Source organism: Cherax quadricarinatus, chromosome 2, assembly GCF_038502225.1.
Source record: "Cherax quadricarinatus isolate ZL_2023a chromosome 2, ASM3850222v1, whole genome shotgun sequence".
NCBI lineage: Eukaryota > Metazoa > Arthropoda > Malacostraca > Decapoda > Parastacidae > Cherax > Cherax quadricarinatus.
The window spans coordinates 67,729,111-67,752,459 of NC_091293.1; the positions used below are offsets into that span (position 1 = coordinate 67,729,111).

General features: G+C 38.6%; 1 protein-coding gene across 6 annotated transcripts in view; it reads right to left on the bottom strand.

Annotated features, from left to right (window-relative positions):
* LOC128697034 (glucocorticoid-induced transcript 1 protein) overlaps nucleotides 1-23,349 on the bottom strand; it is a 638,463-nt gene that overhangs the window by 27,729 nt on the left and 587,385 nt on the right. For all 6 annotated transcript variants that reach the window (XM_070088837.1, XM_070088846.1, XM_070088856.1 and 3 more), the window contains one exon: nucleotides 6,690-6,835. In XM_070088837.1, the coding sequence (XP_069944938.1) occupies nucleotides 6,690-6,835 (146 nt within the window). The remainder of the gene's footprint in view (nucleotides 1-6,689; nucleotides 6,836-23,349) is intronic.

Here is a 23,349-nt window from a genome sequence, read left to right on the forward strand (position 1 = left end):
ATACTGTGCACACTGACCATATAGACCCATTCTTTCATATGTAGGCCTACCAGCTTTCTCTCGCTAGATTTGAATGTGCTAGAATTTACGCATACAGCAGGGCCCCACTTATACGGCGGGTTAGGTTCCAGGCTGTCGCCGGAAAGCAGACATCGCCAGAAGGCAGAACTCCATTTTTTCCATTTATAAATACATATAAATGCCAGACAACAAGTTTACACTAAATTATTTTAAGTTAGTAATAGAACTAGGCATTAAAAACACACAAAGTAAAATCCAGTCACAGTAAATTCATTACTTATCTTAAAGTATTTGTAATCTTAATGTAGGGAGAGAGGTGAGTAGTACTTATTTGTAGGAAGTCAGGTGCAGGTAGCCCAGGTGTAGGTAGCACTGGCTCCCCGTCTCATACTTAATATACGATATTTAAAACATCCCAGAGAGGTAAAATACACATACAGTACACTCATTATTTACCTTAAAATATGTGTAGTCTTAATATAGGAAGAGAGGTGAGTAGTATTTATTTGTATAAAGTCAGTGTAGGTAGCCGGTAGGTGTAGCCCGCCTGGGCTACACCTACCGGCTACCTACACTGTGGCCCAGAGCCATATTATTAACATCAACATGCCTTGTTCACTGAATTTAATCATTTCTAACAACTACCTTTAGATGCCATCATAAATGAAGGTAGAAGTAATAAATAAATCATGCCGAAAATTGTAAACAAAAGCGGAGTGGGGGAGTGGCTGGGCCAACGCAGATTCATACACGTTTTCTCTGATGGCTGAGCAGAGAAAACATAATGTTGTCCCTCCACCCGGTCCACAAGTATTATTATCAGAGCATATAAAATATGCAATAAATGCCAGACAACAAGTTTACATTAACTTATATTAAGTTAGCAATAGAAATAGGCATTAAAAACACAATAAAAGGTAAGATACACACACAGTACACTTATTACTTACCTTAAAATATTAATATTAATGTGTGAGAGGTGAGTGGCAGGGTGTTTATTGAATAAAATCAGAATGGCACACCATCATCCTCTAACTTGGCACTTAAAGCAAGAGGCTTATGACTTCGATTTTTATTACAGCTAACCTTAGACGCCATCGTCAATGAGAGCCAACTAGTTAACGAAAGAGTAGAGAGAGAACGAGATACAGAGTTGAGACAATGTAAGAACACAAACTGAACAGGTAGTGGACGATCACTTGGTCAGGCGAAATAAATGCGTATTAATGTGTGTCTACTTTTAGTTCATTCACGTCCATTTGTAAGAGTTTGTAAAACATTTACCTCAATATTTTTGTTGTTTTAATATTAATTACCTCACAATACAAATACTCTTACATTGTGTACAAGTTAGTTCAGAATAAACAAACAGCAACACACCAATTTTAGAGTGAATGAAGATAATAATATTAATAATAATAATAATAATAATAATAATAATAATAATATTATTATTATTAATAATAACAATAATAATAATAATAATAATAATAATAATAATAATAATAATTATTATTATTATAAAAAGCACTAAACCCACAAGGGTCATTAATTGCTATACATAGAGTAAAGGCATACGAAAAGAATATTTTTCTACAGTTACCTCCCAGTGTTTGACTAGAGAAAACATAATTCTTCCGACACTACCTACACAGCTGCTTTGTAAACAAATCTCATATTTACATCAATTTTTATTCTGAGTGTATATATCATGTTTATATGCTATGTAATGGGTTTCATATATAATTTTGAGGAAAATATCATAGATGGATTAATGAAAATGCCTATATTGATGTAAAATAAGACATTTAGTGTGCCCAAGAGTGGTTATTATTACGTAGTATTGGCGTCATGAGTAGAGAGACACTTAGCGATTTTAATGTGTACCTGCACACCAGCAGTGTGTAAGTATATTTAGGTACAGGTACACTTAAGTATAATTATCAGAGTACATATAAAATATGCAGTAACTTTAAAACACTTGAAATTTTGGAAAGTTTCCTGACATAATAGATGTGGTCACGGAAAATGTAAACAAGCTGGGTGGGGCGCCGTATTTAAAAGACCGCTTGCCGTATAGCAAATTTTGGTCATAATTTGACATCGCCATATTAGCGGAACGCCCTAAGGCGAAACGCCGTAAAGCGGGGCCTTACTGTACTAGTACAGCACCAACCCTGGCATGCAAGCCGTACTCGTACGACACCGACCCTGAAAGGGTTAAAAAGAATGAGGTAAATATACGAGTGTGTTATGATTGACTGACAGACTTACTCAACTGACTTATTTGACTGATTTACTGACTGACTTTACTGATTTGACTTACTGACATGACTTACTGATTTGACTGACTTGACTGACCTAATGACTGACCCACTTGACTGATTTACTGTGAACACATGTTCAGCTCCATTGTCTTAGGAGCTAGCTGTGTTTGTGACATGTGTTTTGATCCTTTAAATGCCACATCTTGTATCTGCCAAGCAATCATGGCACCCAGTAAGTATATGAGTGTTACTTAACCCTTTCAGGGTCCAAGGCCCAAATCTGGAGTCACGCACCAGTGTCCAAGATATTTCACAAAAAAAAATTGTTATTTTTTCTTATGAAATCGTAGAGAATCTTTTTGTGAAGGTAATAAAACAAAAAGTACGAAAATTGGTGGAAAATTGACGAAATTATGCTCTCGCGAATTTTGATGTGTCAGCGATATTTACGAATCGGCGATTTTGCCGACTTTGACTCCCATTTTAGGCCAATTACATTATTCCAATCAACCAAATTCTTAGCTATTTCACTAGTATTACTTCTATTCTATCGACTGAGCACAAGAAATCGCCAAGTCAACTGTTTCAACTACAAAATAAAGTGATCGGAAATTGTTAATTTGGCCAATTTAACACAAAGTTCAAAATATTCCAATTTCAAAATAGGGTCCAGAATGAACAATGTAGGCATTCCTGGCACTAAACTAACATTTCCTCTGTTCATTAGTTATGTTTTGAGGCTTTACAAATAAATTCCATTTTGATTTTTTATTCACATAATGAATTTTTATTCACACCAAAAAATAGAAGATTTACTGTTATGCAATACTGTAATAATTGTATAAATATCATCACCATATTTGTGAATGTATATTAGACCCACCAGCTGACGTGTATTAGACGTGTGAGGTCGTTTGTTTACTCTTGAATATCGGCAAAAATTTAACATTTCCGCTACTTTGAGCTCAGTTTCAAGCCATTTCCAATGCTAAAACCAATCAAAATCATCTCTATTTCTGTAATATGTCTTCCATTCTATCAAATGAGACCAAGAAATCGCAAATACAACTATAAAAAACATACGAAAAAACACTGCAAAGTTGCTGTTTTAATCGAAAAATCATGATTTCATTTTTTTTCTCTCATTATGCACAGTGTGCTGCAGGATCTGTTTTATGTGGTGCACACATACCACATAGATGTATTCTCTCATATCTAGGCCCAAATGTACCACTCACAGTTTATCAGAGTGAGCTGAGCTCATGGCGTAGATCTACGGTTTGGACCCTGAACGTAAAGCCGTAGATCTACGGGACGGACCCTGAAAGGGTTAAAGTGGCAAGAAAAGGTACAAGCGATTAAGTCTTAGAGGTATGAAGAAAATAGAGATACTATTAGACAAGAGATAGCCTATGGCGTTAATGAAGCGTCACTCTGTACAATTAAAATGAATGGGGTAAATATACGAGTTTGTGTGATACATAACTGACTGACTGACTTACTGACTTTACTGACCTGACTTACTGACTGACTTACTTCACTGACTTACTGACTGACTTGACTACTGACTGGCTTTACTGACTGACTGATTTAATGATTGACTTTACTGATTTACTTGAGTGATTTACTGACTTACTGACTTGACTGATTTACTGACTTAAAATTACACTTTTTTCACTGAAGAGGACCCTGACAAATCTAGAAGCAGTTTCTGAAATGGTGTCTAGAGCAGCTGATGCCTTACCGTCAGAACAGAAATCCATTACAGAATTATTGCACACTCCAGTACAATCATCGACTTCAGTACCAGAACCTCTACCATCTACCTCAGCCCAATAGGGCCACATCATAACTCTCCATTCCTCACAATCATCGACAAACACCAGCACCCACTATTTAAGGTAAGAAACTATTATTTCTGTTGCATTCGTTGTCTTAAGCAGTAAAAACAACGTAATACATCCCGACAACGAACTACAATTAAACGTTCACTTTTATTTGACAATGAACTACAATTACATGTTCACTTTTATTTTTGTAAGATATGAAGGTCTAAAAAAGTTGTTCAGCTCTTCTGAGGCTCCCAGGAACGTAACCTTATTCTTCCCATAAGTTCTTCTGTTTATCTAACACGAATTAACCTAACACGGCATTTTCAGGAACATAACTACTGTGAGATATAATGGTTTATTGCACATTATTTAGGTTGGCTCTCTGGATCAACCTCAAAATTTCAAATGCTCCAAAAGGCTTAGAAAGATACCCCAGAATTTGTTTGCAAAATTCTCAAATAGAGATCTATACTGTATTACCCATTACAGTCCCAACCTTTATTATAAAATAATAATAAAAGCTCAAAAATTGCTCATACTTAAATAATTTCTTCAGCTTACTTTAGATTTGAATTACTCACAGGATTGGGGAAAAAATGTAGTTTGGTTAAGCTCCTATTTGTTATTAAGTATTCCTGGAGAGAGGATACCTGAGAGGTTCAGTGAGTGTTCTTTTCTTCTGTGATAAACTGGAAATGGGTCTTTTGCTCAGCCTCAGACTTTCAACTGTTTTAAAAGGCTCAGAAAGATACCCTCTTAAAAACTGGTTGTAAAATTTGCAAATAGGGGCCATCACTGCCCAATAACAGCCCTAACCATTTCACTAAGACAAGCTCTCCAAGACTTACAAACTGGTGATGTTTTAGCCTCAGGTCTCAGGATTACTACCTACATGTCTCACAGCATACAATGATAATTACCACAAGCCTTTTGTCAATGTAACACTTAACTTTTTTTTTCTCTTTAGGTCACCCTGCCTTGGAAGGATATGGCTGGTTTATTGAAAAAAAAAATTGAATTCCATGGGCTGATGGAATCACAGTGCTTATTACACTTAGCTCTTATGGGTGACTCACTAACACTCTTTCAGGTCCTACCATCTTACATATATTCCATTACCTTCCCTGTGTTGTATGATAACATCAGAGGGATCCCTGCTGACTGCTGTCATACTAAGCAGCCAGCATTAGCAATAATCACTGGGCCACCAAGTAGGCAATAATAACTGCAGTTAAATCATGTAGACAGAAATACGTAACTACAGTCAGTGGGCTACCTACAGTCATACCAGGTAGACAGCAATAACTACAGTCAGTAGGCTACCTACAGTCATACCACAGTCAGTTGCCAGGTGTTGCCATACACAATTCATGCTTATTAACAATGAAAATTTATTTATTTATTTATTTATTTATTTATTTATTTTTATTAAAATATGTAGAGAATACTTTTATTCTAAGAAAAAAAACAGCAAATTCAATAGAGCTCTGAGAAACACACACACCATTCACATCACATTAACTTTACATCAGAATTTCTTTCTCTGTCTCTACAACCAATAGACTAGCTTTAGAGTCAGACACTGTAACTTAGGAATCTTTTTTCTCAGAATCAAAAACTTCATTTTGGTAATCTGAAAAATGACATGAGAATTATGACACTTGATGCTCAGTGTGCTGCTAAGTTCTGCCCCCAATCTGCTGCCTGGCAACAGCCAAGGTAGACTTTATTTGCAAAGTGAAAGAAGGCAGGGCAGCAATGAGTGCATCTTTATTTTTCTTCAGCTGCTAAAGTTCAGTGAAAATCATTACCCCCATGCAGCCCCTTGCCCACCATGCAGCCCTTTGCCCATCATGCAGCCCCTTGCCCACCATGCAGCCCCTTGCCTGCCATGCAGCCCCTTGCCCACCCACCCAGCTTGTTTTCACTAGTGCAACTCAAACTCATGACTTTTTGAGTCACATTTTTATATAATTTGTTTTTTTATATAATCCATAGCAATGCATTCCAAGGAATGTAAATCAACATCTATATTTTCCTCTGATAAGAGCAATAAGTCTGTGAAAGGGCAAGAAATAACCTTATTTAGTGTCTGGAGCTAATTTCTACAGGTACAACAGTCAATAGGGTTTGGTACAACCCAGATTATTGTCATATAAATTATCAAATAAAGTCTTGCCAAACTGGCCAATTTCAGTGACCCCCCCCACACAGCATCATCCATGATATTTCTAGTAGGAAAAGAATCATGCCTCAAACCATTACCTTACACGTATCATTTGCTTATAATACTCTTAAACTGAAAATAAATAAATAAATTTACAGTGGTATCCCGAGTTTCGGTCATAATTTGTTCCAGAAGGCTGTTCGAGTGCCATTACCAAACGAATTTGTTCCCATGAGGAATAATGTAAATTAGATTAGTCCATTTCAGACCCCCAAAAACACACTTACAAAAATATTTACAATAATACACTTACATAACTGTTCGAGTTGGGAGCTGTACGAAACTCGGGGTACCACTGTATTCTTGATATGGTAAAAGAATATAATTGAAATATTGACATACCACATCATCTACGTCTTCCCCAGGTATGTGGGACGGGCGTAAGACGAGACGTTCAATTTCTTGGTTAAGACCCTCCACAGAACTGCGTAATCGAGGAGGAAGCAACGGCTTTGGCAGCTGTGGTATCGGGATGGCACGGGACCCACCTGTTAACACAGAGTTGAAATGTTTAAATAAGCATCATTATAAAATATACACTTTTGCTTTTAGTTCATTAACTTGCATTAGTTCCAACAGCAAACAAAATACAGAAAATGTACAGCCTCTCCTCACTTAACGATGGAGTTCCGTTCCTGAGACAACGTCGTTAAATGAATTTATTGCTAAATGAGGAGCATGCTATAATGGTAGTGAGTTTGTGTCAGTCATCTTTGATATTGTTTTAATGTCACCTTAGCACCATTTATAACATTTCTGTTATATTTTTAAATGTTTATACAGTAGTGTACTGTATATTAAAATAAACAGAATAGAGGAAATTAGCTCTAATATACATTATTTAAGTATGAATACTGTAGGTCAGAGAGCTCATCGTAAGTCTGATGCACTGGTAAACGAGATGCCACTAAGTGAGGAGAGGCTGTAATGATCTGAACACGTAGTATACAAACAGAACAAACCTTTATGTGAATTAGTGCATCACAAAGAACTAAGTGCTCTTAAAAAATCTGTAAGCAAAAACTACAGTCAATGGCCACTTTATTAGGCACACCCTTCTAGTCTTGGGTAGGGCCCCCTTTGCCCCCAGAACAGCCTGAATTCTTTTTGGCATAGATTCAACAATGTTCTGGTTTATGTTGAAATTGTAACATCAAGCAGTTGCTGTAGATTTGTCAGCTACACATTTGTTCCTCGACTCTCCCAATTCACCATATCCCAAAGATTTATGTCAAAATTCTGACCCAACCATCTGCATATCACAGAGGAAATCCCAATTCATCAGACCAGGTGATGCTTTTCCAATATTCAACTGTCCAGTTTTGGTGAGCCTGTGTCCACTGTAGCTTCGGTGTCCTGTTCTTAGCTGACAGGACTGGAACCTGGTGTGGTTTTTCTGCTGTTATAGACCAACCACTTCAAGGTTTGAGGTGATGTGTATTCAGAGATGCTCTCCTGCATGCTATTGTTCTAATGCATAGTTACATGAGTTACTGTCACCTTCCTGTCATCATGAATCAGTCTAGCCATTCTCCTCTGACCTTTTTAATTAACAAGGAATTTCTGTCCACAGAATGATCTTTCATTGGAAGCTTTATGTTTTTCACACCATATTCTTTAAATTCTAGAGTCTAACGTGCATGAAAATCCCAGGAGATTAACCGCTTCTGAGACACTCAAGCCAATATGTTTGGCACCTACAATCATTCCATGTTTGAAGTCACTTAGATCACATTTCTTCCCCATTCTGATGTTTGGTTTGAACAACAACTGAGCCTCTTGACCATATCTGCATTCTTTTTTTTAGACATTGAGGTGCTGTCACATGACTGGCTGATTAGATATTCACATAAACAAGTAGTTGTACTGGTGTACCCAATAAAGTGGCCACTGAGTGTATGTGAGAGTCTAAACTTCATGACATCCAACTAGGCCTAGTAGAGTAACAAGAACCTCTACACATTTCTAGAGCAACAAGAAACAATATCTACCATATAAATTGTTAAAACTTAATTAATATTTATGATTTAAGAATTGAAAACAAAACTTGTATGGCTTTTTCGTGGTGTCATGGCATGTAACCCAATTTTTTTGTAAGTTGTTCACTTCACTCGTCATGTTTTCACATAAAGCTCTAATTTTCTGGAACCTATTTTGTACCCAGGATAATCAAAGAAAGTCAAACAATGTGACTGATTTCCATGCTTCCATGGGTACCACACTGTAGTTGCTATCACCTCCACAACATACCACCCTTATCACCTATGATGACCTAGCACTGTCATCACCTAACACCTTCTATCACCACCTAACATCACCTTCAACCATCACCTAGGAAATGCCTACAGTGAGGAGAGGAATTTTCCAAACAGGATCCAACCGAATTTAAATTTTTTTCCCAACTTTACAGCACAGAGAGGAATTTTTTTGAGTAAGAACCAACCTAAATTCCATTTTTTCCAACTTCAGTTATGTTAACCCTTTAAATGTCAAACTGTTGATCTACACATTACTGCTAGCACTCCAGACGCTGATCAATGCTCTAATTTTTCTGCTTTTAAATTTGGCCCCAGATGCCCTTTGAAGTGTGTTTGAACTAATAACTAACATAACAAATGCTGTATTAGTGAAGGAACACAAGAGAATCAGTGACTAACATGACTAACTTCAAAGATGACCTCAGGAACTGTACTACATGCCTAGCAACCTATGTGCATAGTGTAACTAGTGAAATACCTAAAAACATAGCTAACAAACATTTAAGTATTAATTAAAATACAGTATATAATTTGGTTGGGGAAATATTGTGGGCAGAGATAATTAATGTGACGAAAGACTGGATATCAGATTGGAGGGTGGGAGTATGGAGGGGGAGGTGAATGTATTCAGATATTTAGGAGTGGACGTGTCAGCTGATGGGTCTATGAAGGATGAGGTGAATCACAGAATTGATGAGGGGGAAAAGGGTGAGTGGTGCACTTAGGAGTCTGTGGAGACAAAGAACTTTGTCCGTGGAAGCAAAAAGGGGAATGTATGAGAGTATAGTTGTACCAACACTCTTGTATGGGTGTGAAGCATGGGTGATGAATGTTGCAACGAGGAGAAGGCTGAAGGCAGTGGAGATGTCATGTCTGAAGGCAATGTGTGGTGTGAATATAATGCAGAGAATTCGTAGTTCGGAAATTAGGAGAAGGTGTGGGATTACCAAAACTATTATCCAGAGGGCTGAGGAGGGGTTGTTGAGGTGGTTTGGACATGTAGAGAGAATGGAACAAAACAGAATGACTTCGAGAGTGTATAAATCTGTAGTGGAGGGAAGGCGGGGTAGGGGTCGGCCTAGGAAGGGTTGGAGGGAGGGGGTAAAGGAGGTTTTGTGTGCGAGGCACTTGGACTTCCAGCAAGCATGCACGAGCGTATTTGATAGGAGTGAATGAATATACCTCTGATATACCTTTGAAGAATTTCAAGAGTTTATCTACTCTCTGAGACCAGCCATGGGCCAGGCTCATCTGGTGCTTGCCTGGTCAACCAGGCTGTTGCTGCTGGAGGCCCGTTGCCCCACATATCCATCACAGCCTGGTTGATTTGGCCCCTGGTGAAAATACTTGTCCAGTTTCCTCTTGAAGGCTTCTACACTTGTTCCAGAAATGTTTCTGATATCTTCTGGTAAGATGTTGAAAAGTCTGCGACCCCAGATGTTGATACAGTGTTCCCTTATTGTCCCCATCGCACCCCTGCTCCTCACTGGGCTTATTTTACACTTCCTCCCATATCTCTCACTCCAGTATGTTGTTATGGCAGTGTGCAGATTTGAGACCAAGCCCTCGAGTACCTTCCAGGTACATATCATATACCTCTCTCTCCTATGCTAAAATGAGTACAAGCAGGCGTTCCCAGTAGTTTAGGTGCTTTACTGACTCAATGTGAGCCATAAACGATCTCTCTATTTGTTCCAGTTCTGATATTTCTCCTGCCCTGAACGGGGCCGTCAGCACCGAGCAATATTGTAAGTGAGAGAGCACTAGCGATTTGAAGAGTGTCATCATCGGCATTATTTCCCTTGTTTTGAAAGTTCTCAATACCCACCCCGTCATCTTCCTGGCTGTCGTGATCTTTGTCTTGTTGTGTCATCAGCAAAGAGCAGCTGTGACAACTCCCACTTTGTGTGTGATTCTTTATCTTTTAACTCCACGCCTCTTGCCAAGACCCTCGCATTTACTTCTCTTACAACCCCATCTATAAATATATTAAACAACCACGGTGACATCACACATCCTTGTCTAAGGCCTACTTTTACTGGGAAAAAATTTCCCTCTTTCCTACATACTCTAACTTGAGCCTCACTATCCTCGTAAAAAACTCTTCACTGCTTTCAGTAACCTACCTCCTACACCATACACTTGCAACATCTGCCACATTGCCCCCCTATCCACCCTGTCATACGCCTTTTCCAAATCCATAAATGCCACAAAGACCTCTTTAGCCTTATCTAAATACTGTTCACTTATATGTTTCACTGTAAACACCTGGTCCACACACCCCCTACCTTTCCTAAAGCCTCCTTGTTCATCTGCTATCCTATTCTCCGTCTTACTCTTAATTCTTTCAATTATAACTCTACCATACACTTTACCAGGTACACTCAACAGACTTATCCCCCTATAATTTTTGCACTCTCTTTTATCCCCTTTGCCTTTATACAAAGGAACTATGCATGCTCTCTGCCAATCCCTAGGTACCTTACCCTCTTCCATACATTTATTAAATAATTGCACCAACCACTCCAAAACTATATCCCCACCTGCTTTTAACATTTCTATCTTTATCCCATCAATCCCGGCTGCCTTACCCCCTTTCATTTTACCTACTGCCTCACGAACTTCCCCCACACTCACAACTGGCTCTTCCTCACTCCTACAAGATGTTATTCCTCCTTGCCCTATACACGAAATCACAGCTTCCCTATCTTCATCAACATTTAACAATTCCTCAAAATATTCCTTCCATCTTCCCAATACCTCTAACTCTCCATTTAATAACTCTCCTCTCCTATTTTTAACTGACAAATCCATTTGTTCTCTAGGCTTTCTTAACTTGTTAATCTCACTCCAAAACTTTTTCTTATTTTCAACAAAATTTGTTGATAACATCTCACCCACTCTCTCATTTGCTCTCTTTTTACATTGCTTCACCACTCTCTTAACTTCTCTCTTTTTCTCCATATACTCTTCCCTCCTTGCATCACTTCTACTTTGTAAAAACTTCTCATATGCTAACTTTTTCTCCCTTACTACTCTCTTTACATCATCATTCCACCAATCGCTCCTCTTCCCTCCTGCACCCACTTTCCTGTAACCACAAACTTCTGCTGAACACTCTAACACTACATTTTTAAACCTACCCCATACCTCTTCGACCCCATTGCCTATGCTCTCATTAGCCCATTTATCCTCCAATAGCTGTTTATATCTTACCCTAACTGCCTCCTCTTTTAGTTTATAAACCTTCACCTCTCTCTTCCCTGATGCTTCTATTCTCCTTGTATCCCATCTACCTTTTACTCTCAGTGTAGCTACAACTAGAAAGTGATCTGATATATCTGTGGCCCCTCTATAAACATGTACATCCTGAAGTCTACTCAACAGTCTTTTATCTACCAATACATAATCCAACAAACTACTGTCATTTCGCCCTACATCATATCGTGTATACTTATTTATCCTCTTTTTCTTAAAATATGTATTACCTATAACTAAACCCCTTTCTATACAAAGTTCAATCAAAGGGCTCCCATTATCATTTACACCTGGCACCCCAAACTTACCTACCACACCCTCTCTAAAAGTTTCTCCTACTTTAGCATTCAAGTCCCCTACCACAATTACTCTCTCACTTGGTTCAAAGGCTCCTATACATTCACTTAACATCTCCCAAAATCTCTCTCTCTCCTCTGCATTCCTCTCTTCTCCAGGTGCATACACACTTATTATGACCCACTTCTCGCATCCAACCTTTACTTTAATCCACATAATTCTTGAATTTACACATTCATATTCTCTTTTCTCCTTCCATAACTGATCATTTAACATTACTGCTACCCCTTCCTTTGCTCTAACTCTCTCAGATACTCCAGATTTAATCCCATTTATTTCCCCCCACTGAAACTCTCCTACCCCCTTCAGCTTTGTTTCGCTTAGGGCCAGGACATCCAACTTCTTTTCATTCATAACATCAGCAATCATCTGTTTCTTGTCATCCGCACTACATCCACGCACATTTAAGCAACCCAGTTTTATAAAGTTTTTCTTCTTCTCTTTTTTAGTAATTGTATACAGGAGAAGGGGTTACTAGCCCATTGCTCCCGGCATTTTAGTCGCCTCATACGACACGCATGGCTTACGGAGGAAAGATTCTTTTCCACTTCCCCATGGACAATAGAAGAAATAAAAAAGAACAAGAGCTATTTAGAAAAAGGAGAAAAACCTAGATGTATGTATATATATATATGCATGTGCGTGTCTGTGGTCTTTAAAAGAAAGGTCCGCTGACATAATTATTCCTAGGTCTTTTACGTGTTCCTTACTTTCTATTTGGTGACCCTCTTGAGTTTTGTATATAGTGCTCCTTTTGAGTTCTTCATTCTTTCCATACCTAAGCAGCTGGAACTTATCACCATTAAACGTCATGTTGTTTTCCACTGCCCACTGGAAAACCCTGTTTATGTCTTCCTGTACTTCTTCAGTGTCCTCTACCGTACTGACTTTCATGCTTATTTTAGTGTCATCTTCAAATGATGATACAAAAGTGTGCCAGGTGTTTTTGTCTATGTCTGCTATGAGGATGAAGAACAGCAGAGGTGCCAGGACAGTGCCTTGGGGCACTGAGCTTTTGACCTCGCTGATGCTGGATCTTCCCCTGTTCACTACTACTTTTTGTGTTCTGTGTGTTAGGAAACCGAAAATCCATCTGCCTACCTTCCCCGTAATGCCCATGGCCTTCATTTTGTGTGCTATCACGCCATGATCGCATTTGTCAAACGCCTTTGCAAAATCGGTGTAAATCACATCTGCGTTTTGGTCGTCTTCCAGTGTCTCCATAATTCTGTCATAATGGTTCAGCAGCTGTGACAAACATGATTGTCCTGCTCTAAAACCATGCTGGTTCAGGTTATGTTGGTTGTGCTGCTCCATGAAATTTGTAACCTGCCGTCTCATCACTCTTTCGAAGATGTTTATGATGTGAGAGGTTAGGGCTACTGGTCTGCAATTTTTAGCTAGTGCTCTACTACCTCCCTTATGCAAAGGAGCTATGTCTGCACTCTTTAAAGCCTTCGGTATTTCACCTAGATCTAAGCTCTTTCTCCAAAGAATACTGAGGGCTCGTGCTAGTGGTACTTTGCACTTCTTTATAAATAGAGCATTCCACGAATCTGGTCCAGGTGCTGAGTAAGTGGGCATGTTTTCCATTTCTTTTTCAAAATCTATGGGATTTGTACTAATGTCAGTTAGTTGGTCTGTGCAACTTTCTTCTGGAATGAAAAATATTTCTGCATTTTCTACCTTGCTGTCATTTAGTGGGTTGCTGAACACCAACTCATACTGTTCTTTAAGGATTTTGCTCATTTTCCGTTAGTTGTCAGTATACGAGTCTCCTCTCAGTGGTCCAATTCTACAGGTAGTTCTTAGCTTGGATTTTGCGTAGGAATAGAAATATTTTGGGTTCCTTGCAGTATCCTGTATGGCCCTTTGTTCCCTTTGTACTTCTTCTGTGAGGTATGACATCCTAAGTTTTTGCTCTAATTCAGTAATCTCTCTGCTAAGTCTATCTTTCCTCTGTTGTAGCATATTTGTTTTTTTAAGCAGTTCAGTAACCCATTTTCTTCTTCTGTACCATCTCTTACTTTCTCTCTCTATATCTGACCTTCTTCTGGGTTTCCTCAATGGTACATGTTTCGTACATACTTTGTATGCTTCTGTATTCAGCTTCTCTAGGCACTGGTGGGGGTTTAGGGTGCTCATGTCTGATTCCCAGGGTATGTCTGACAGCTCTTGGTTTATTTTTTCCCAGTCAATTCTATGGTTGTTAAAATTAAACTTACTGAACACCCCATCTCTAACTTCAGTGATGCAGTTTTCTACCCCTGAGTTAATACTAGTTTTAACCTCCATGATGTTATGATCAGAGTAAATAGTTTTGGAAACTGTTATGTCTCTGATCAGTTCCTCGTTGTTTGTGAATATCAAATCCAGGGTATTTTCATTTCTGGTGGGATCAATTACCTGTTGGTTTAAAGAGTACTTTTCACAAAGCTTCATTAGTTCCCTGGTATGTACCTGTTGAGCCAGGGTGCTTCCCGGAGATATTTCTGGTATAACATTACGTTGCGTCATCTTCCATTTTACATGAGGAAGATTAAAATCTCCAATGAGTAAAATATTTGGTGTAGGATTTTCTAGCCGATCCAGATAGCTATCTATCTTACTTAATGATCTGCGAATTCCTCAGCAGTTGCTGATGGTAGTTTACATATTAGGATAATTACCAAATTCCTATTTTCAACTTTAATGCCTAGAATTTCTACTATATCATTCGTAGAATTCAGCACTTCTGTGCAACAGAAAGTATCTTTTACATAGATTCCTACTCCTCCCTGTGACCTATTGATTCTATCACGTCTATACATATTGTAGTTTTCTATCTTTATCTCTCCATCCAAAACATCCCTTGTATGTGTTTCTGCAAATGCTGTTGGAGTGTGAGCAAAGTAACATTTATGAAGGGATTCAGGGAAACCAGCAGGCTGGACTTGAGTCCTGGAGATGGGAAGTACAGTGTCTACACTCTGAAGGAGGGGTGTTAATATTGCAGTTTTATAACTGTAGTGTAAAGCACCCCTCTCGCAAGACAGTGATGGAGTGAATGATGAAAGTTTTTCTTTCTCGGGCCACCCTGCCTTGGTGGAAATCGGCCGATGTGTTAATAATAATAATAATGTTTTTTTACAATTTTATATTAATAAAGCAAAAAATTTTCTTAAAAAACTTTCTTCCTTATTTTTGCTTTTCCAAAATGATTAATAATTTCATGAGTTCAGCTGATGAGTGAGAGCTAGTTGGAAAAACTTACTGCACTTAAACTTCGGAAACATGGAAGTATAGTGCCAGTACTTTGAAAATGAAACAATTAAGTTGCAGTTTGGTGGGTGAACAATGAACTGCAATGTCTTTGCCTTTCTGGAAAAGTAGCCAGTGAGAGTGATGATGAATGTTTTTTTAATTTGGGGTCTTCTATATACATTGGGAAGGGCTGATGAGTTCAAAAATATATCCTGTGAGCACGTAATAGAGAAGTAAGCATGAAGGCATGCGTTGTATGACCTTAGTGATGTACAGTATTCTTCATGAAACATCACATCATACTGGCAAGAATACAATTTACCCAGTGACTTCTGCCCATTATTGTAACGGTTCATTACATTGATAGTTTACTGCTTTATAAAAAGAGTTCTGAGAGTCACATAAATAGTACAATTATTACAGTGGGCCCTTGGTTATCGGCCGTAATCCATTCCAGAAGGTCAGCCTAAAAGCAAAATGGCCGAAAACCAAAACAATATTTCCCATAAGAATTAATGTAAATCTAATCAATCCGTTTCGAACACCTAAAAATATTAACAAAAAATACATTTTTTAAAGATTAACTATAGTTTTACATACACAAAACAATGAGAACTAAATAAAATGACTAATGAATATATGAACATTTAAATCACTTTTATCTTTATTGAAGAGTCTTGTTGGCGTATGCAAAATGGCAAGGAGCGGAGGAGGCGAGTTTATTGTTCGGAAACAGAACAAAATGCTTAAATATGACGCTATAATCAACTCCATGGCTTATTTATCTATCAAAATTCATCTATGACATAATAACATAGAACAATGATATATACTCTATATTATGAGCTTGAGGAGTGCTTTGTTATTTTTTAACAATAAAGAGAGGAGAATAGTTTCTCCTAAGAAAAAGTTGTTCCTTTCTTACTTGTAATAATCTTTATTTAACTTAACATTCCTTGATTTTTCTATCAATTATATAAATACCAACAGGAAATCAAAACTTCATCAAGAATTATTTTAATTTAATTGAACTATTAATCCTTATCTTCAGATAGTTTTTTTTTTTTTCAACAAACCGGCCGTATTCCACCAAGGAAGGGTGGCCCAAAAAGAAAAACAAAAGTTTCTCTTTTTAAATTTAGTAATTTATACAGGAGAAGGAGTTACTAGCCCCTTGCACCTGGCATTTTAGTCGCCTCTTACAACATGCACAGCTTATGGAGGAAGAATTCTGTTCCACTTCCCCATGGAGATAAGAGGAAATAAACAAGAAAAAAGAACTAGTAAGAAAATAGAAAATCTAGAGGGGTGTGTATATATATGCTTGTACATGTATGTGTTGTGTGACCTAAGTGTAGGTAGAGGTAGCAAGATGTACCTGAAACCTTGCATGTTTATGAGACAGAAAAATGGACACCAGCAATCCTACCATCATGTAAAACAATTACAGGCTTTCGTTTTACACTCACTTGGCAGGATGGCAGTACCTCCCTGGGTGGGTGCTGTCTACAACCTACTACCTATATGTATAATATATAATATACAGGGGGACAAAAGAGATTGTAAAAATTATAGAGGAATAAGTTTACTGATTATACCAGGAAAAGTGTACAGTAGGGTTATTATTGAAAGAATTTGAGGTAAGACAGAATGTAGAATTGCGAAGGAGCAAGGAGGTTTTAGAGTGGGCAGGGGATGTGTAGATCAGGTGTTTACATTGAAGCATATATGTGAACAGTATTTAGATAAAGGTAGGGAAGTTTTTACTGCATTTATGGATTTAGAAAAGGCATATGATAGAGTGGATAGGAGAGCAATGTAGCAGATGTTGCAAGTATATGGAATAAGTGGTAAGTTACTAAATGCTGCCAAGAGTTTTTATGAGGATAGCGAGGCTCAGGTTAGGGTGTGTAGAAGAGAGGGAGAATACTTCCCGGTAAAAGTAGGTCTTAGACAGGGATGTGTAATGTCACCATGGTTGTTTAATATATTTATAGATGGGGTTGTAAAAGAAGTAAATGCTAGGGTGTTCGGGAGAGGGGTGGGATTAAATTATGGGGAATTAAATACAAAATGGGAAGTGACACAGTTACTTTTTGCTGATGATACTGTGCTTATGGGAGATTCTAAAGAAAAATTGCGGAGGTTAGTGGACGAATTTGGGAGTGTGTGTAAAGGTAGAAAGTTGAAAGTGAACATAGAAAAGAGTAAGGTGATGAGGGTATCAAATGATTTAGAAGAAGAAAAATTGGATATCAAATTGGGGAGGAGGAGTATGGAAGAAGTGAATGTTTTCAGATATTTGGGAGTTGACGTGTCAGCAGATGAATTTATGAAGGATGAGGTTAATCGTAGAATTGATGAAGGAAAAAAGACGAGTGGTGCGTTGAGGTATATGTGGAGACAAAAAATGTTATCTATGGAGGTAAAGAAGGGAATGTATGAAAGTATAGTAGTACCAACACTCTTATATGGGTGTGAAGCTTGGGTTGTAAATGCTGCAGCAAGGAGGTGGTTGGAGGCAGTGATGTCCTGTTTAAGGGCAATGTGTGGTGTAAATATTATGCAGAAAATTCAGAGTGTGGAAATTAGGAGGTGTGGAGTTAATAAAAGTACAGTGGACCCCCGCATAACGATTACCTCCGAATGTGACCAATTATGTAAGTGTATTTATGTAAGTGCGTTTGTACGTGTATGTTTGGGGGTCTGAAATGGACTAATCTACTTCACAATATTTCTTATGGGAACAAATTCGGTCAGTACTGGCACCTGAACATACTTCTGGAGTGAAGAAATATCATTAACCGGGGGTCCACTGTATTAGTCAGAGGGCTGAAGAGGGGTTGTTGAGGTGGTTTGGTCATTTAGAGAGAATGGATCAAAGTAGGATGACATGGATAGCGTATAAATCTGTAGGGGAAGGAAGGCGGCATAGGGGTCATCCTTGAAAGGGTTGGAGGGAGGGGGTAAAGGAGGTGTTGTGGGCGAGGAGCTTGGACTTCCAGCAAGCGTGCATGAGCGTGTTAGATAGGAGTGAATGGAGACGAATGGTATTTGGGACGTGACGAGCTGTTGGAGTGTGAGCAGGGTAATATTTAGTGAAGGGATTCAGGGAAACCGGTTATTTTCATATAGTCGGACTTGAGTCCTGGAAATGGGAAGTACAATGCCTGCACTTTAAAGGAGGGGTTTGGGATATTGGCAGTTTGGAGGGATATGTTGTGTATCTTTATATGTTTATGCTTCTAGACTGTTGTATTCTGAGCACCTCTGCAAAAACAGTGATAATGTGCGAGTGTGGTGAAAGTGTTGAATGATGATGAAAGTATTTTCTTTTTGGGGATTTTCTTTCTTTTTTGGGTCACCCTGCCTCGGTGGGAGACGGGAAGTACTACCGTCCTGCCAGATGACTGTGAAACAAAAACCTGTAACTGTTTTGCATGATGGTAGGATTGCTGGTTTCTTTTTCTGTCTCATAAACACGCTAAGATAACAGGGATATCTTGCTACTCCTACTTACACTTTGGTCACACTTCACAGACACGCACATGCATATATATATATACATACATCTAGGTTTTTCTCTTTTTTCTAAATAGCTCTTGTTCTTTTTTATTTTTTCTATTGTCCATGGGGAAGTGGAAAAGAATCTTTCCTCCGTAAGCCATGCGTGTCGTATGAGGCGACTAAAATGCCGGGAGCAATGGGCTAGTAACCCCTTCTCCTGTATACAATTACTAAAAAAGAGAAGAAGAAAAACTTTATAAAACTGGGTTGCTTAAATGTGCGTGGATGTAGTGCGGATGACAAGAAACAGATGATTGCTGATGTTATGAATGAAAAGAAGTTGGATGTCCTGGCCCTAAGCGAAACAAAGCTGAAGGGGGTAGGAGAGTTTCAGTGGGGGGAAATAAATGGGATTAAATCTGGAGTATCTGAGAGAGTTAGAGCAAAGGAAGGGGTAGCAGTAATGTTAAATGATCAGTTATGGAAGGAGAAAAGAGAATATGAATGTGTAAATTCAAGAATTATGTGGATTAAAGTAAAGGTTGGATGCGAGAAGTGGGTCATAATAAGCGTGTATGCACCTGGAGAAGAGAGGAATGCAGAGGAGAGAGAGAGATTTTGGGAGATGTTAAGTGAATGTATAGGAGCCTTTGAACCAAGTGAGAGAGTAATTGTGGTAGGGGACTTGAATGCTAAAGTAGGAGAAACTTTTAGAGAGGGTGTGGTAGGTAAGTTTGGGGTGCCAGGTGTAAATGATAATGGGAGCCCTTTGATTGAACTTTGTATAGAAAGGGGTTTAGTTATAGGTAATACATATTTTAAGAAAAAGAGGATAAATAAGTATACACGATATGATGTAGGGCGAAATGACAGTAGTTTGTTGGATTATGTATTGGTAGATAAAAGACTGTTGAGTAGACTTCAGGATGTACATGTTTATAGAGGGGCCACAGATATATCAGATCACTTTCTAGTTGTAGCTATACTGAGAGTAAAAGGTAGATGGGATACAAGGAGAATAGAAGCATCAGGGAAGAGAGAGGTGAAGGTTTATAAACTAAAAGAGGAGGCAGTTAGGGTAAGATATAAACAGCTATTGGAGGATAGATGGGCTAATGAGAGCATAGGCAATGGGGTCGAAGAGGTATGGGGTAGGTTTAAAAATGTAGTGTTAGAGTGTTCAGCAGAAGTTTGTGGTTACAGGAAAGTGGGTGCAGGAGGGAAGAGGAGCGATTGGTGGAATGATGATGTAAAGAGAGTAGTAAGGGAGAAAAAGTTAGCATATGAGAAGTTTTTACAAAGTAGAAGTGATGCAAGGAGGGAAGAGTATATGGAGAAAAAGAGAGAAGTTAAGAGAGTGGTGAAGCAATGTAAAAAGAGAGCAAATGAGAGAGTGGGTGAGATGTTATCAACAAATTTTGTTGAAAATAAGAAAAAGTTTTGGAGTGAGATTAACAAGTTAAGAAAGCCTAGAGAACAAATGGATTTGTCAGTTAAAAATAGGAGAGGAGAGTTATTAAATGGAGAGTTAGAGGTATTGGGAAGATGGAAGGAATATTTTGAGGAATTGTTAAATGTTGATGAAGATAGGGAAGCTGTGATTTCGTGTATAGGGCAAGGAGGAATAACATCTTGTAGGAGTGAGGAAGAGCCAGTTGTGAGTGTGGGGGAAGTTCGTGAGGCAGTAGGTAAAATGAAAGGGGGTAAGGCAGCCGGGATTGATGGGATAAAGATAGAAATGTTAAAAGCAGGTGGGGATATAGTTTTGGAGTGGTTGGTGCAATTATTTAATAAATGTATGGAAGAGGGTAAGGTACCTAGGGATTGGCAGAGAGCATGCATAGTTCCTTTGTATAAAGGCAAAGGGGATAAAAGAGAGTGCAAAAATTATAGGGGGATAAGTCTGTTGAGTGTACCTGGTAAAGTGTATGGTAGAGTTATAATTGAAAGAATTAAGAGTAAGACGGAGAATAGGATAGCAGATGAACAAGGAGGCTTTAGGAAAGGTAGGGGGTGTGTGGACCAGGTGTTTACAGTGAAACATATAAGTGAACAGTATTTAGATAAGGCTAAAGAGGTCTTTGTGGCATTTATGGATTTGGAAAAGGCGTATGACAGGGTGGATAGGGGGGCAATGTGGCAGATGTTGCAAGTGTATGGTGTAGGAGGTAGGTTACTGAAAGCAGTGAAGAGTTTTTACGAGGATAGTGAGGCTCAAGTTAGAGTATGTAGGAAAGAGGGAAATTTTTTCCCAGTAAAAGTAGGCCTTAGACAAGGATGTGTGATGTCACCGTGGTTGTTTAATATATTTATAGATGGGGTTGTAAGAGAAGTAAATGCGAGGGTTTTGGCAAGAGGCGTGGAGTTAAAAGATAAAGAATCACACACAAAGTGGGAGTTGTCACAGCTGCTCTTTGCTGATGACACTGTGCTCTTGGGAGATTCTGAAGAGAAGTTGCAGAGATTGGTGGATGAATTTGGTAGGGTGTGCAAAAGAAGAAAATTAAAGGTGAATACAGGAAAGAGTAAGGTTATGAGGATAACAAAAAGATTAGGTGATGAAAGATTGAATATCAGATTGGAGGGAGAGAGTATGGAGGAGGTGAACGTATTCAGATATTTGGGAGTGGACGTGTCAGCGGATGGGTCTATGAAAGATGAGGTGAATCATAGAATTGATGAGGGAAAAAGAGTGAGTGGTGCACTTAGGAGTCTGTGGAAACAAAGAACTTTGTCCTTGGAGGCAAAGAGGGGAATGTATGAGAGTATAGTTTTACCAACGCTCTTATATGGGTGTGAAGCGTGGGTGATGAATGTTGCAGCGAGGAGAAGGCTGGAGGCAGTGGAGATGTCATGTCTGAGGGCAGTGTGTGGTGTGAATATAATGCAGAGAATTCGTAGTTTGGAAGTTAGGAGGAGGTGCGGGATTACCAAAACTGTTGTCCAGAGGGCTGAGGAAGGGTTGTTGAGGTGGTTCGGACATGTAGAGAGAATGGAGCGAAACAGAATGACTTCAAGAGTGTATCAGTCTGTAGTGGAAGGAAGGCGGGGTAGGGGTCGGCCTAGGAAGGGTTGGAGGGAGGGGGTAAAGGAGGTTTTGTGTGCGAGGGGCTTGGACTTCCAGCAGGCATGCGTGAGCGTGTTTGATAGGAGTGAATGGAGACAAATGGTTTTTAATACTTGACGTGCTGTTGGAGTGTGAGCAAAGTAACATTTATGAAGGGATTCAGGGAAACCGGCAGGCCGGACTTGAGTCCTGGAGATGGGAAGTACAGTGCCTGCACTCTGAAGGAGGGGTGTTAATGTTGCAGTTTAAAAACTGTAGTGTAAAGCACCCTTCTGGCAAGACAGTGATGGAGTGAATGATGGTGAAAGTTTTTCTTTTTCGGGCCACCCTGCCTTGGTGGGAATCGGCCGGTGTGATAATAAAAAAAATAATATATATATATATATATAATATATACAGGAGGGCCCCGCTTTACGGCGTTCCGCTTTACGGCGTTCCGCTAATACGGACATTTCAAATTATGACCAAAACTCACTATACGGCTCCCCCCACCTGACTTTCTAATACGGTCACCGTGCCCCACCCTGTTTGTTTACATTCTCCATGAGCTCAGTAAGCACTAAGTCTCTCCATTTTGTCTGGAAACTCCAAAATTTCAAATGTTTTTAAAAGTTATTTCATATTTTATATATACTCTGATAATTATACTTATGTATACCTGTACCTAAATAAACTTACATACATCGAGTCATTTAAATGTCGTATATTACGTTAATATACACATTTTCATTAATCCATCCATGATATTTTTTTCAAAATTATATAATAAACACGATGCATAACATATAAATAAGATAAATACACCCCACAGTAGAATAAATAAACAAATGTGAGATGTGAGCAGACGACTTGCACAAGTGGTGATAATAACAATACTGAGTCTCATTAAATGTCGTATATTACGGTAATATACACATTTTCATTAATCCATCCATGATATTTTTTTCAAAATTATATAATAAACACGATGCATAACATATAAATAAGATAAATACACCCCACAGTAGAATAAATAAACAAATGTGAGATGTCGTAGCAGACGACTTGCACAAGTGGTGATAATAACAATACTGAGTCTCATTAAATGTCGTATATTACGGTAATATACACATTTTCATTAATCCATCCATGATATTTTTTTCAAAATTATATAATAAACACGATGCATAACATATAAATAAGATAAATACACCCCACAGTAGAATAAATAAACAAATGTGAGATGTCGTAGCAGACGACTTGCACAAGTGGTGATAATAACAATACAGGAAGGCCCCGCTTTACGGCGTTTCACTTTACGGCGTTCCGCTAA